At 43.0% G+C, this 16,758-nt stretch overlaps 1 protein-coding gene across 5 annotated transcripts in view; it reads right to left on the bottom strand.

Annotated features, from left to right (window-relative positions):
• LOC308329603 (zinc finger protein 385A-like) overlaps positions 1-9,496 on the bottom strand; it is a 48,189-nt gene extending 38,693 nt beyond the window's left edge. For 2 of the 5 annotated variants that reach the window (XM_080784000.1, XM_080783999.1), the window contains exon 1: positions 1-128. This exon is cut by the window's left edge and continues 350 nt beyond it. Coding sequence is in view for 3 of the 5 variants with exons in the window: in XM_080783998.1 (XP_080640124.1) it covers positions 5,038-5,050 (13 nt within the window). In the remaining 2 variants the exon portion in view is untranslated. Of the gene's footprint in view, positions 129-5,037; positions 5,457-9,386 lie in introns of those variants that run through there. The other 3 variants (XM_080783998.1, XM_080783997.1, XM_080783996.1) reach the window with 3 other exon arrangements.
• Positions 9,497-16,758: the final 7,262 nt, after the last annotated feature.

The following is a 16,758-nucleotide window of genomic DNA, read 5'->3' on the forward strand; positions in this document are numbered from 1 at the left end:
AACACAACGTGCACTGAACCTACTGCAAAGAACCCCCGTAATTTATTCACTGTTATATATTCACTCCCAACAGCCAGAGCACCACTATACACAGCCTAGACGAATCCTCCTCTCCTCACTGGAGAAACCTCTGCACCATCATAACGTCTATAACACACACACACACACACACACTGCCACCCTCTCTCTCTCTCTCTCTCTCCCTCTCAGTTTTTTGGGGTTGGGTATAACCTAAAGGCACCTTACATTCTTGCACTCTGATTGGTGGCTGTCTCATCCAATGAGGACATTCGGTGAGCATTTTCTTTGGGGGGGAGCGGGGGTTCAGAATCAGAAGGCAGACGTTAGTCACAGTGATAATGCCCCTGTCGATTTTGCTCTCCCTGTCCTTCCATCTCTCTTCCCCTCCCCTCTTCATCTCTCTTTTCCATGCCATTAACCACTGGCTGTTCCTTCGCTCTGTCCTCGTCTCCCTCCGTCTTCCCATTCATTCACAGCTTTTGTTTTTTCTCCAGATTGATGCACGATGTGTTTCTATAACGATCTGTGCTTGCTGCTGCGTGCCCTTCATTTCTGTGTGTGTGTGTGTGTGTGTGTGTCATGCATGGGTTGCTGGTGGTGGTGATCTTGGTTGTGGTGGGGTTTTCACATCATTCCCTGATGAAGGCTTAACCGCCGAAACGTTGGATATTCCTGTCTTACCTGCTGTCCTAATAAATATTGGTACTCTGGCTATTGGTGTGTGCGGCCACTTTCTTGTTTATTCAAGATCTCCTCTACAGTTTTCTCCTGTGTTTAGTTATCAAACTAAACTAAAAAATGCTGAGAGAGAAGATGCGGTAGCTTTCGTTCTAGGCAACCGGTGTGAATGTAACAAAAATGAAAACAGACACACAGGAACAGGACAGCTACTCCTCAGTAAAGGAGCAATTAAAGGACCCTGCAGGGTCATCGAGGTGAACGTAAACCTACAGGGGCTGAAAGTAAAAAAGAGGTTGCGAACATATGGAAGATGGAGTGACGTGTGAATGGAAGAGCAGGGAGCTGACAGCTGCTGCATGTCAGGTGGATCATCATCTGTTAGATGAGATCAGAATGTGCATTTCGTTCCTTTCGGGTGGAAACAAATAAAATCCACTGACAGACTTAACAAGCTAGATCGGCTATTTTTGTGTGACACTGTAGTATGAAAAAGTAATTTAGAAAAAATATAAAAAGTTCAAATATGGAAATGCAACGTTTCTGCCTGACAGAAATCTGTACTGTAGCTGGTTTATGGAAACTGCAGTAACATGACCTCTGACTCCTCCTCCTGTGAGTCAATATGAAGCCATCATATGAAGCCATCCATCCTTGACTCACATTCATTCTCTTAACCCATTAAGACCTGAGACCAATTCTACAAATAAATGCCTTCTCAATCAGTAGTTCTCAAACGTCTTTGTAATTCAACATTATTCAAACACTTAAAAAATCTAATATAAAATGACAAGAAAATGATTTCACAGATTTTGTGTGTGTGTGTGTGTGTGTGTGTGTGTGTGTGTGCGCGCGCGCGTGCGCGCATGCGTCTCTCTGCCCCCACTCTCCTGCTGCACAACTCAGGATAAATGTAAAGAAATGTATATGACCTTCACGCTCCTCTTTGACCCCAAGGACAAATCACAAGCCTTCGGGCAATATCCGGAGAAAATCGATGTTGCATTATTAATCAGCGGTTGATAGTTCTTATCCAAATCAGAATTGAGATGTTATTCTACCCCAGGTTGGGATTTGGGATTAGGAATTTAGGGGTTAGGTCTAAGGTGAAGGTGCAGGGTTAAAGTTGGGCTGGTTTTAAAGTGATGGGGTAGGTGATTTTATGTCAAGGTTAAAGCTATGTTAGGCCATCAGGTTAAGCACAAATGGCATTTTTGAAGTAAATGATTATGTGTATTGAAGACATCACAGAGATGGTAAAGTGTGTGTGTGTGTGTGTGTGTGTGTGTGTGTGTGTGTGTGTGTGTGTGTGTGTGTGCGCGCGCGCGTGCGTGTGCGCTTTTATGCATTGCATTGAGATCAACTTTCGGCCAATTTTGTATGTGTAGGTAAAACAGCCTCCGGTTTTAGCACTCCTTTTACCTGGAATCAATTACAATGCCCTTTAAACAATGGACATCCATGATCTCACTGGGGCAATTTAAAAAAACTTGCTAGCTAATCTTGCTAGCTAATCTTATCAATATAATAATCTTGTTCTAAATTGTCATTATTGTCTCCACCAGGCCGAAGGCATAGGGAGAAAGTATGTTTCGCCCTGTGTGTGTGTCTGTGTGTGTCCGTCCGTTATTGTTCCTATTTTTATTATTATTATTACACTGTTGTATTATGCTCGGCATCATTGGAAATGAGGGCTTGCCCTCAATGTATTTCCGAGAAAATAAATAAAGTTTGAAAGCATGGATGTGTGAATGCGTGTGCACGTGCACAGGTGGGTGTGCATGACTAGGATAGGGTTTGTGTGTGTTGAGGATAGGGTTTCCTCATTAGTAGACTCATATTGAATAATGCAGGTGGAGGTATTGTTGTGGCCAATAGGCCAGGTGCTAATGGAGCTGTCACTGGGCTAGAGGAGCAGACACAGCATGACTTTAATGGATGTCACTATGGGATAACTGAAACCGGATCAGTGGATTCAGGTGTCCCACGGCTGAGTGTGTGTGCGTGCGTGTGTGCGCGTGCGTGTGTTTCTGTGTGTGCTTTAGTCAAATACTGGCTATAGACAAAGAGCCAAAACTGCAACCGTAACTTATTTGATCAAAGGTTTGAATGCAAAAAGTTATGATTATTGAAATGTATATTTCATTGACATTAGTAGAATGCTCTCTAATAAAATGTGTGCTTTCTGTGTGTGCGTGTCCGTATGTGTACGTGTGTGTGCGTGTGTACGTGCGTGTGCGTGTGTGTACGTGCGTGTATGTGCATACTTGTGTGTGATCTCTATCACCCAATCCCTCTACCCTCTATTAGCCCATAACTGTGTCAACAGACTTGTTAAAGTCTAATTACAGCCGCGATCAGTTAGCAGGTGGTCCTGAACAGATCAGTGATCAGTTAGCAGGTGGTCCTGAACAGATCAGTGATCAGTTAGCAGGTGGTCCTGAACAGATCAGTGATCAGTTAGCAGGTGGTCCTGAACAGATCAGTGATCAGTTAGCAGGTGGTCCTGAACAGATCAGTGATCAGTTAGCAGGTGGTCCTGAACAGCCATGTATATTCTTCATCTGAAGTGTGACAGTAACGGGCCAGCCAATTACAGGCTGAACAGGTTGGAGTGGACAAGCATACAGTTGAAAGCACAGCTTAACGGCATGTGCTTTACACAGCACACAACCAAAACATTCAACAAAGCTCCCGTTAATATCACAGCTGTATTAAATGCCGATGACAGATCTCAGCGGTATAATTTATTATCTTTACTTCAAATCTTTACTGCGTGGTCAGACTGACACACCAGTGATCCGAGGCTGAAGGGCTCAATTCCAAACACCACTGTGGCTGTTGAGTAGCAGCCAACAATGTTATGCTGCTGGTTTATCTCTTTGATGGAGACTGACAAGTAGAGCATGTTGCACCACCTAGTGACATACCTAAGGCAGTGCAACTACTGCAGGCCCCGGTTCAGCCGCAGCGCCCTGGGCTCCAGGGCGGCTGTTGACCCTACCTTTGGGATATTAATAAGACGAGATTAAAATAGGTGCCGTGTAGAAGGAAGACCTGGAATGAACAGTTGGCACTGAATGAATCCCCACTAAGAACTAAACATATCGGACTATATGCACCATGGGGCAAAACAGAACTTTAGCTGACTTCACAGTCACAGTGAAAACATGTGTCTCACACAGCACACAGATCTTTTCGGTACCATTTTGTGTGTGTGTGTGTGTGTGTGTCTGCTTAATCTTTGTGGGGACCCAAGAGTATAGTAAAATGTGGGCTGGCATGCATTTGGAAGATATGAATAAAGAGTGTTTAGTACGTTCAATTAGGATTATCTTGTCATGTTTGACTTACAACCCTGGTCCTCAACAAATGTGTTCTTTATTGTAGAAAGGGTGGAACTGACTGTCTGACTCAAATAAATCTGAGATCAATCTGTCCTCGTAGATAAAAACAAAACAAAAAGTGAATACAAAAGCCAGAGCTTGAGCTCAACAGAACCAAAACTGTATCTTCCATAATCTATGCCTTTCACTTCGATACATATATCCTTCCATTTCATCAGCAAAATTATCTTCCAATTCTGCTGCTGTAATTATTGTTCTTCCAATTTTAGTTGTTATTGCTATTTTATTGTCATTGTTATTTTTGTTGTTATTGAAATAACTGAATGGCAGGTGCAGAACAACGTTTTAGGTTCCTAGAGGTCAAAGTGTTGTTGTTTTTATCACCAAGTGAAGTGCTGTGGCCAGTGGCCACGCTATGAATTCCTGAGGATTAATTTAACTGAGTGTTTACAAGTACGGGTCAATTTAGTTACCGGTACATGTACTGTACTACGGTGTACTAATTAACCAAGAGGATTTTACAGTGCACAGGTTAATGCAATCAAAGACGAATAGCTGCACTCGGGTGGCGCAGTGGTTAAAGTACCCGCCACCGCAGTGAATCCGACTTGGACGAGCGTCTATGCGAATACAATTTGGCCCGTGTTCAGGGGAGGGAGGCCGGGCAGGGAGGGTGATATTTGTCACTGCACATACTCCTATGGCTGGGGCAGCGCATGTCAGCAGGGAATGTTGAGCGGGAGGAGTAAGATGAAGGCTCCACACCCCCCCCCCCCCCCCTCCACACTGGTAAACTAGGGTACAATAGCAGTGGCAAGTATTGGAATAAATTAAATGGTATAATGACTAAATTGGAAAGAATAAAGGGTGACAATTATAAACTCAATACAATACAATACAGCTGAACCACTTCTCAATGTGTGAAGTCAAGAAGAACACTGCTCAGAGTCGTGTACTATGCAGACTCCGGACGATGATGACACTGTCTTACCTGAGCACCACATGGGCAGCCCCTCTTCTCCGAGAGGGTTGAACTGATCCAGAGTGTCAGTCCCGTACAGATTCCACAGAGAGTCTCAGACAGCATAAAAAAACACAGGACAGTCCTCTTTGTCGGAGCTGGAGAAGTGGAGATGAATAGAAGCAGTTCCGATCAGTCATGGTACTATGGACACATCCTCCACAATAGATATAGATAAATATTATATATGTATCTATGTACACAGGAGACCAGCCCACATTATTAGATACTCAAAGCCACGATAATTTGTGGAAAAAGAAGAGAGAAATGCAGGCAGCTAGGTGCATTAAAGCTGTGATCTAACTGTGACACCCTGCGTCTGTCTTCCCCTCAATCACAGTCTCTTCTGTTCCGCTGTCTTTCTCTTACTCACTCTCTCTCTCTCTCTCTCTCTCTCTCTCTCTCTCCCTCTCTCCCTCCCTCCCTCTCTCTTGTTGACACTGGCTTCCAATTCATTTACCCCCCCTCTCTCTTTCTCTGTCTCTCATTCCCTCACTCCCTCCATGTTTCTTCACCCCTATGTACAGTAACAAGTGCATAAGATTCCGGAGGCTAATTCTGCTGCTTAAGACAGGGAACCTAATATGTGAGGACAACTGCATGTGGTGTGGAAGGAGCGAGAGAGAGAGACTGGAGAAAGGGGAGGGCAGGACAGAAGGCAATGAAAGATCAGGGACTAGGAATGGTGTCATTAAAACGAGTAATAATAGTTGTGTGGGGAATGTGATTGGGTTGTCTTGAAGCGGATGTTATACAGGAGCATGTAGGTTGTAAACTATGTACCGGTATACAAATATACAAATACATATTTGTTTGATATGGAAATTAATTAGCATACAACTGGGCTATCAGGTTGATATAATACTAGTGTTTACTACGACTGGTAGTACTGAGCCAGTTGTATTATTGGTAATGCACATCATGAACCAAGTATGCTCATAACTCGAGCATACTGTAGGTCCAACTGTATCGTCTAAGCTGGCGTCAGTTTAGTTATAATTCAATTTCAGTTGCCAGCTGGTTAAATACCTTGAGTGTGTAATTACACTGTAAAATGTTGAGTGTGAATTTATCCCCTGGGACGTGTACAAATTGAAGCAGATCTATTTGGTTTCTATTTGTTCCACTCAGGGTTAAATGAACACAGAAGGGACAACAGAATTTTTCTGTGCACCCGAATGTCCCGGGTGATGGATTTGTATGAGATCAGGGGATCTTGACCCGGTAAAGACCGCTGATACAAACACACTCAAAACATGATACCTGTTTTCTTGCATGTTAATTAACTCCTGCTACTTACTGCACTTTTAGATCAGATATCATAAATGTGCTTGTGAGTGTCATTTAAGAGAGGCAGGAGTGTTTGCATGGAGGGGGGGGGGGGGGTCTGCTTGTGGTGAGATTGACGCATAGTGCAATGTCGAGTAAATGTCAGTCTAATTCGGATATGCTAAAAGGTCCTTTTAGAAGTCAGCTCTGCTCTACCTCATTGTGCATTCTAGTCGTTTGACATCAAATGCTTTTTGAGACTGAAAAGTGTAATTATTTTGCTCTGTGAATAACGCTGGTGTTAATGCGGATTCTCTCAGTTACCGCATGTTAAACATATATATTGTGCTAAGTGTGTTTGTTTTTGTTTATTTGTTTTATATATACAGTGTGTGAGGATCCTTGTAAATGTTACCATATTAAGATGGGGTGTTTAATGCTCAGCAGTAAATGGTTTAATGGGAAGTGGCAATGGCTTGTGTACGCTCAGTGACACTCCTGTAAATGAATATGCTGAAGTCACACAGACATCACTGCAAAGCACATGAACAAATATGTGTGTGCACTCTCTCTCGCTCTCTCTCACACACAGACACACACACACACACACACACACACACACACACACACACACACACACACACACAGACACAGACACACAGACACACAGACACACAGACACACAGACACACACACACACACACACACACACACACACACACACACACACACAGTCACACACACTGTGTGTGTGTGTGTGTGTGTGTGTGTGTGTGTGTGTGTGTGTGTGTGTGTGTGTGTGTGTGTGTGTGTGTGTGTGTGTGTGTGTGTGTGTGTGTGTGTGTGTGTTTGAGTGAGAGAAAGAGAGAGAGAGTGTGTGTGTGTGTGTGTGTGTGTGTGTGTGTGTGTGTGTGTGTGTGTGTGTGTGTGTGTGAAATGTATATGAATACCTTCTGGCAAACTGTGTACTGTATACACAATTTCTGGCACAGTGCCAGCTGAGGGTTAGGTTGAGGGACAGTGAGGAAGGGCAACAAACTGGAGCTGTAAGCACATTTCATCAGAGCAGAGGAGTAGAGTTACACTCCTTCATTCCACCCCCGCTTAGGATCTCTCTCTCTCTCTCTCTTCTCTGCAAGCCATTCTCTGTCTCTCACTCCCCTCCCTCTCTGACTCCCTGACTCCACTTGTCCCTCTCTCTTCTAATAAAACTTTTACCAGAAGCAGTTGCTATTATTGTGAGTGACAACTTAATGTCCAGCGGTGTAAAGTAACTATATACTTTCTCAGTACAGTTTTGAGGTATTTGTGCTTTACTTTAGTATTTCCAATACTTTTATTTCTACTCCACTACGTCTCAGAGGCAAATATTGTACTTACCCCGGCCACTACAATGATTTGAAAACGTAGTTACTTTCTAGATTTGGATTATTATTACAAAATAAAACATACATTAACCACTCCAGCCCTATATACTGTACATTTTGGCCAGTTGAAAATACAAGATCTACAAGCTCAAAATGTGTCGTAGGCCTACTTTGGGCTAAAATGGCATTATTCGTTGTTTCTTTCAGAAACAGAAATCCTGTAATTAACATATTTGACAAACACAAAACAAGGGATAACCTGCAGGTAGGTAGGTAGGTAAATAAATAAATAAATAGTAAAATTATTTAAAATACAACATTTGACCCTGCTCCCTGCCACTGTGGGAGAAGTTGTTTGGTATTGTAGGAGACAGTCTCATTGTGCAGATCAGAAAATTGCTGTAGATGAAAACACCATAGCCACCACTCACTCTCCTATTAGCTATTTTGACTTTGAAGATTTAATCAGACAGATTTCCTTGATTAATCCTATTAATTAGCGATAGTGTGAAGCAGATGCAGATGCAGACTCTTGATGGAACCAATCATTAATTAAACCTGATTATTCCATTATAACTGTGGCTTATTATTTCCAACGGAGGGGCGGAGGGACGGTCACGGAACACTATCATCCAGTAAACATGATGGAAATGGGTTAATTCTATTCCACTGAGCTGAGTGAGCTCTACTCTGAGCTGAATCCATTCTCTTCGGTTCAGATAGTAATCTCAGCAAGGCAGATGGCTTCTTGGTTAGAGTGGGTGACAATATTATCACACGAAAAGATGAAATTACCTACATAGGTTCCATCCTGGAGGCTAATCTTTCCGGTGATAAAATGGCCACCAACGTAATCAAAAAAGTCAATCAAAGAACAAGATTCCTTTACAGGATCTCTTCACTGGTCAACAAAAACACCTTGAAGACCTTAACAGGTGCCCTCGTACAAGGTTTCTTGGTACCACAGCACCTCAAAGGCCCTTAAAACAAGGCTCCAGAGTCCAGATCTCCCAAAATAAACTGGTCAGGCTCCTACTTGGCCTCACCCCCGAACCCACCTCACCCCTGCCCACTTTGACAGGCTGGAATGGCTTAGGGTCGACGACAGAGTACAGCATCTTGCAATGGGTCTGGCGTCTGGTCCACAAGATTCGATACACCACCAAGATACCCATGTATACCTGTCTATATACTTCCTTAATGTTAACGAAGTCCACACCCACAACACCAGAGGGAGTGCAACAAACCATGTACAACCCAGATTCGGCACAAATGAATTAAGGGATTAAATTCGTTTCGCTATGCCACCAAAATGTGCAACGCCCTAACAGTCATTAAGACATATGAATCCCTTGACTCCTTCAAAACAGCTCTCAAAGGGCACCCATACGGACGTCTGCAATTCGAAACTGACCCCGTAAAATCTGAATCCCCCCACCCCGCCCCCCTTTCCCCTGTTTATTTTCCCTTTTTACCTCCTTTATGATGAATTCCTGTTATGTTCTTTGACTATATAGGCGTCTCTAAATGTTTTGATGAATTGAACATGGTGGACCCTGTGTAATGCTTAATTGGGTCGTCCACTCACAGTTAACAGTCTTTGTATTGAGTTTGTGCTTGAAATGTAATTTTGCAAACTGTTAATAAATATTTCAATCGATCAATCAAACTCTCTCAACATACCGCGCAGACGCCACGAATGTTGAACAGCAATCATGCATTCCTTCCTCCTCGCCACATAGCCTCGCGCAGCCAGCCTTCGTCTCATTGCAACGCCCAGGCAGTGGTATCGCACTATCGCTACGCAAGGCTACTTCGCTTGCGATGCATCATGCAGGACAGATACACACTGTAACTTGCCTCCACGTGGAACTGAACCCCTTCTAGCCAGTTTCTGCTTCGTCGTACAATATCCATCTATAGACATTAAATGCAGCGCGTTATTTTCGTCAAACGGCAAGCAACATTGTCATAAGACAAAGCATAGGCTATGTGAGAAGAATATGCTTTACAATTTATACAGTACAGTGAACTTACATTCACAGTTCACACACAGGGGTCACCAATTTCCTACTGTTCGGGAGAAGTTGGGGGTTCTGTTTCTTGTCTTGCTCAAGCGCACGATATAGGACAATTAAGGAACGTTTTCTCCACCACTGATTCTCCATGTGCCTCATGCCCTCATATTATATAGCTTGCACGACTCACCATTCATTTTTTCAAAATAATGACTTGCGTCTTGCGTCCCAGACTCCAGTGAGGTGATAGAGTGCAAGGGGTTGGTTAGATTGTTTAATGGTGCCACCTAGTGGTCCAAAGTTAAATGTGGCGAAGATAGGCCTATCCTACTTTTACACTTGATTCTCCTCTCGAGTATGGAAGCTTATTAATATTCTTCTATAGTAGGCTAGGCCTACAGTGGCTCTCAAAGTGGGGCCTCAGGGTTCATTGCAATGGAAGTTGTTACATTTACTTCTTTGTGCGCAGTTAATTACATAATTTGTGCCATTGATGTAAAGTTTACATCAATGGCACAAATACAATACAAATACATGCAATGATGTAAACATCGACACGTGATCATTGCATGTATTTTTGTGATGATAATTAGGTGGCGACATTGGTTTCATGTGCTGGTCTTGTGTGTGTGTGTGTGTGTGTGTGTGTGTGTGTGTGTGTGTGTGTGTGTGTGTGTGGACTGTCATGTTAGTAAGCACAATAGCTGCATAATGTTGAATGGCATACTCACTCAGAGGTCAGTGATTCAAACACTGACCTCTGATCAGCTACTTAGTACAGTCTGTTTCATCCCCAATAACTCATACAAGCCTACGTTAAGTATAGGCAGACACACAAAAAATGACCCTAAAAAAAGAGAATTGTGAGAATGTCCTCTGCAATTTTTCTCTTCATCTACCTTGTTGTCAGATGTGTGCTATCATTGTCGTCCGGACCCCAGCTGCTAATTGTTGTTTGAATTTCACTGTGGCTGCATGTCCATTTCTGAATACCCCCTCATGTACGAGTTGGATGGGGGTGATTTCCAATGGGTTTGCCCAGTAGAAAATGATTGCTGCAGATGCAGGTGTTGGTGGTGATCCTGCAGAGGTCTTTTCTGTTGCTTTATCCATTGTGAGCGCCACTTGGGAGGGCAGAAGTGGAACCTCTGTATGCTCTTTCATTATCCACCTAAAACAACAGCATACATTAAAAGAACAGAACAGAATAGCATATATATATAAGTTGATTTTACACTATGATGCTCATGTAAGTGTAACATGGATACAAATTTACCACAATTATATGGGTGGCAGCATTATTTTGGGGTTGCAGGCTGAAAAGTTTGGGAACCCATGCCCTAGGGGACACGGGGAGAACATGCATAGTTTGCATACTCCACAGAGAAAGGCCATTTCGCCAACCCAATAGGGTATGGGCACTGATGACGCAGAGAGAACATGCTCCCTGGCCGGGAATCAAACTCAGGACCTACCGACTGTGTCACATTCCCCCAAAACTGGACTCAGAGTGTTTGACACAGAGACCAAACACTGGCTAAACACACCTTCTACACAGCTTCTACCAGAACGACGCTGGGATCAGTCAGATTTTACCTACAATGGAGAGCTGTACATATTTGGTGGTAATGGCAGGAATCTCAATGACATTTATCTGTGGAAATTCAGTCCAGAGACCTTCTCCTGGAAGAAGATTGAGCTCAAGGGGAAAGGGCCGTGTTCAGCCGTCTGCTAAATGCCTAAATTGTAAATTGTAATTTTCCAAGATCGACTATTTTTAATATTCTGCTACAAGCTCACAACGCGTTGCTATCTGAAAAGTTTTGAGATTGTAGATTGGCTTTTGGATTTTTGGCATCCATATGGACCTCTAATATATACAGATTTTGATGATCCCAAGAACAAAATGGGTCCAAAGTGGGTTTTTTTCAATGATTTATTACCCATATTAGTGGAAATATCCCTCAGTTAAAAATGTTGCCCTATTCAGCCGCATTATAGGCTAATATTGTTGCGGCCATATTGGATTTCCAGAAAAGAAATGGACCGGTGTGTCCATATAGGTTGTGATTCTATTGGGTCATAGATATTTCTGGTGGACAACCTTTGATTCTATGGCAAATGCAGGTATCCAAAAGGTTTGCCCCCCTGGGTAATAGGATCTGACAGGAAATGTAATGTCTCTTTTCTTTTTCATGTTTGCAGACATTTTGACAATATGCAAGCTCAAGAAAATATGTTCCTTCTGTGCCAATCTTAGCCAATGGATTAATATTGCTTGTGTGTGCCAACACAGTCAACAATCATGGTAGAAATCATGGTAAAGCACTATTTCAGGACAGGTATAGCCACCATCTTGTAAATATGCACAATAAGGGTCCAGACACACCCACTAATAAAAATAGGTATTCCATTGCGTCTCTCATGGTCAGAAACCATGAAATAGACACCAAGTTTGCATTTCTAGCTCATCTGGTTCAGAAGTAATTTTTATTTGCAATACATTTTTTTTCGTATTCATATCATTGGTCAACCTGAGTTTCGGGGAAATATCTCTCCGTTTAAAATGTTGCCCTATTCACCCCCCATTATAACTAATAAGGGCTAATATTGGGTCCATATTGTCCATATTGGACTTTCGCACCAAAATTGACCGAGTTGTCCATATAGGTTGTGATCCTATGGGGTCATAGATATTATTTCTGGTGGACAACTTTGTATGTTGACAAATGCAGGTTTCCTAAAAAAAGGGTGGTTTGCCCCCTGGGTATCAGGTGAAAAGAAGTCGCTTAGATGAAAAGTAATCGAAAAAACACAGCCCCCTCACGTATTAGGAGGGCAGTATGAGTCACCAGAACCAAGGATGGGTGTTTTCGATTACTTTATCATGGTTAAAACATAGTTTTGAAGTTACAATGGGTTTGTATAGAGGGTGTTCACAAAAGTCTGAGTAGACGATAAAAGTGACCCATTCTTTAGTGCCTTTAATTAGAAATATCGTTTTAATTATAATTAAGAATGCTACATTTTATACTGTACATTAAGTGATTCATTGTGATTCTTAATATGCAATGTTGTTTATGCTGTACATGACTTGACTATATTGGCTTTGCACTTGACTGGACCAATATGAGGCAGGGCTGGGAGACCTAGTCCTGAGGCTATATGCAGTCTTATCCTTAGTGTGGCCCACTCTGTGTGTCACAGTGAAAATAAGGTTAAACCGTCATTGTTCCAGTATGTCATAAAAAGATTCAGCACAACTATTAGATTGCTCCTCTAAATTCCACTTCGAATGGAATGGATGGAACTTTAATTTGAATTCGGTACATAGTGGCTGATTGATCACATTTGTGTTACTTTCAATGAATCATACAAATAGGCAGCAGGCCTACGTTTGTTAAAGTGTTGCCAAATCCGGGCTGACATATTCAGCACCGGACAGCTCCCTGCATGTGTTCTGCCTCTCTCCGGTACCACAGGTGTGGATTCTCTCTGATTCTCTCTGATTCTCTCTGATTCTCTCTGCTCTCAGGCGCCTAGGAGCTGCATAACTATCAGTCCTGCAAGTCTCATATGTGTGTGTGAGGTCACATATAATGATAGTTCTGTTTGGTTTACCATCACGCCCCTCTCAGCAAACCCTCCACCCCCACCCAACTCCCCATAAAATGGTGTTAGTGTATAATTGTCATTCATTTTCTGTTATTAAAATGGCCTAATGTTTTAGTTTTGCACACATGTTAAAAGGCAAATAATAAATATTTTATGAGACCAAAGCTCAGCATGGTATCCCTTAATTGGTAAAAGGTGATTAGCCTATTGTAATCTGATTTGCACACCGGCATGAATCATTTAGAATAGTTTCATTATGAATGATCCTTGACCCTCAAAATATATAGGTCAAGACATTACACCTTTATTTGTTCAGTTAAAGGACAACTTTGCAATCAGATAGGCCTTTTCTGTTTGGATGTATGAGCTGTCAAGGCCAGAAAAGTCGTTTTTCAGTAGGCGTTCCCGCATAACTTCCGGGTATGATGATGATGTCACGTGCATACCCTCTATAGCTGCATAATGTTTGACGTACTGCTTAGAGCACATGGAGCTGCAGTTTCCACTCCTCTTTGGGATTAGGGAGTTAATGCAACGATTCAGACACTGAGCTCTGATCAGCTGCTTAATACTGTTTCATCCTCAATAACTCACACAAGCCTATGTATAGACGACGGAGGCACAAACACGCATGCACACACACACACACCATGTATTTTGAACTGTACTGTTGTTACTCCGATAAATAACAGATAATAGCAGCTGCTCCCAGGCCAATGTTCACATGCACAATTTGCACAGTGTCCCCCCCCCCCCCCCCCAAGTTTCTGCCAACATCCAGTTTTTGTCTCCACCAGGCCGAAGGCATGGGGAGAGAGTATGTTTTGCACTCCGTCCGTCCGTCCGTCCGTCCGTGTGTCCGTCCGTGTGTCTGTCCGTCTGTGAACAGCTAATCTCCGGCACCGTTAACACAGTCGATGCCAAATTTTGCACACACACTCCCTGGATGTCCAGAATTTCCAGAACGGCCTGTTATAGCGCCACCAGGAGGCTGCTTTGTGCAAAACAAGTTTTTGGACAGTACACCTACAGACTTCTCAGACTCCATCCTGATTGGCTATGATTGGCTTCCAAAGTTCGCAGGAGTGCTCAGTTTCAAACAAAATGCTGCAAATCATGAACACATCGTGTGATTTCCATGAAATTGTGCACGCACATTCCCACTAGGCCGAGGAAGAAATGCCACATGAACATTTTCAACTCAGCCTCATGGTGGCGCTATAACTGGCCGAAAAGTGTTTTTACCTCTAACTGCACGGATCTGTGGATAACTTTGTATGCCAACTCCCTAGAGGCCCAGGAAAAACCTTTGCCTGGAATTTTTCACATCTGCTCTTTATAGCGCCACCAGGAGGCCGACATATGTAAAACACATTTTCTAATTTTACTCCTTTATCCAAATTTCACGCAAATTGGTACACATGCTCTCCATAGTGATCAAGACGGGTTTGTTTGATTTCTCATAATCCACCCTCATTGGCTACGATTGGCTTTAAACTTTTCAGGAGTAGCCCGCTTTGTACCCGTTTTGTACAAATCGCCACAACTACTCAACGCAGCGTCCGATTGTGGTGAAACTGGGCATGCAGATTCCCACTAGGCTTTGGAAGAAATGTCACTTGACCGTTTTCAAATCAGCCTCATGGTGGCCCTACAACAGGCCAAGGCGCGACACACACATAAGTTTATATTGCTCCTAAACATTTTTGCCAAACACCACACACACACACACACACTCCTATCCTCCTGGTGGAGACCTGTGTCTCCTGGCACTTTTTTTAGTTATCAGTGTGGTCTGGATGCTCATGTCGCATATCTAGTGGAGAAATCTAATGATGATTATAATACTGATTAAATTGTGTGTCAGGAAGATATACATGCTATAAATGACAGACAACTCAGTACACACAAATGCACACAGAAATACACACGGATAAATGTGCACACCAAAAAACACTCACGCACGACAAATGCGCACAGGATTATGCTAATCCATGTAAAAACAAAGCAATATACTTCAGCCAAGCCAAGTCAAGCGTGGGATGTCCATCAGAGATTTATCAGGATTATCAACATTTTATCCATAATATCGCCCCTAAGGCCCTAACATTACCCAACGGTTATCTAATGCTCACTGTTTTAAACAGTGTCAAAACACACCGTGAGACATGTTGCCCCCCCCCCCCCCCCCCAAGGTCATACTACCACTGACTGACCACCATGGTGCTGCTAGACCATTCCCACCAGTGACCCATGTGACCCAAGGTGACCTTTTGACCCCTAACAACTGACCTCTCAGTGGGTGGCATTCACTTCTACCAGTGAGGCGCATTGGGCCAATTGGGCCAACAGAAGCAGTGTTGACCACACTGTTTACTCAAAGCACTTTTATCTTCACTGTCTGCTTTTTCTCAGCTTTTGCTTTCAGAACTTTGCTTCTTATTTGAATGAATAATGTACATGCGTAATACTTCTAGCTCGGTTATGTTGGTTGACTCCTTTTATGGCGTTCCAGTTTACAATTTGGGCTTCCCCTCTCGCCGCCTGTAGGTTTATCTATGTCTTCGTTATTTACTGATCATTCTCCATGGCTCCCCATTTCTCCCTGTCAGCCTTCATCATTGGGCAGGAACAAGAGGGGTCATGGAGGTCACAGTAAACACACCCCACTCCCACAGGCCATTCTTAGGTTTTTTTAACCTCTCACCCCACCCCAACTACTATTCATCCTGATTGAAGTAGTGTGTGTGTGTGTGTGTGTGTGTGTGTGTGTGTGTGTGTGTGTGTGTGTGTGTGTGTGTGTGTGTGTGTGTGTGTGTGTGTGTGTGTGTGTGTGTGTGTGGTAGGCCTGTGGGTATGTGCATATGCATGTGCAAGTGAGTGCATTTGCATGCGTTGGAGCAGGTCTAGGTATGGAGAATTGTGTATTATGTACATTATGTGGACAGCATTTTGGTTGTGGTCTCAGGGAGGACCTGGGTTGAACACGATGGGACTACAGCAGTGGTTCTCAAACCTTTTGTTCCCCTGTAAATAACTTTTATAGAACCTTACATTTATGTCATATTACGGTACGTAAATATGTAATGTCTTTCCCCCTATAGACACAATATGTGTCACAAGGAAAACTTGAGAGAATATATATGTTTCCATTATATACGACGGATTGAAAATAACATTTAACCACTTGAATCTCAGCATCCCTATTCTGGGGGGAACATTCTCTCTACCATCTGATCTATACAAGCTCACAAGCCGTCACAACGTGACGCGTTGTGAGCGTGTGTGGCAACAAGATTTGGTGGTCCGTCTTGCTAAGAAGTGATATTGATTAATTCAAACTGATTCCAAAGTATTCTGAGGCACCCCTGTACTTGCGTCACGGCACACTAGGGTGCCACGGCTGAGAACCACTGGACTAC

The sequence above is a fragment of the Protomyctophum bolini genome (genome assembly GCF_963924005.1).
Source record: "Protomyctophum bolini genome assembly, chromosome: 2".
NCBI lineage: Eukaryota > Metazoa > Chordata > Actinopteri > Myctophiformes > Myctophidae > Protomyctophum > Protomyctophum bolini.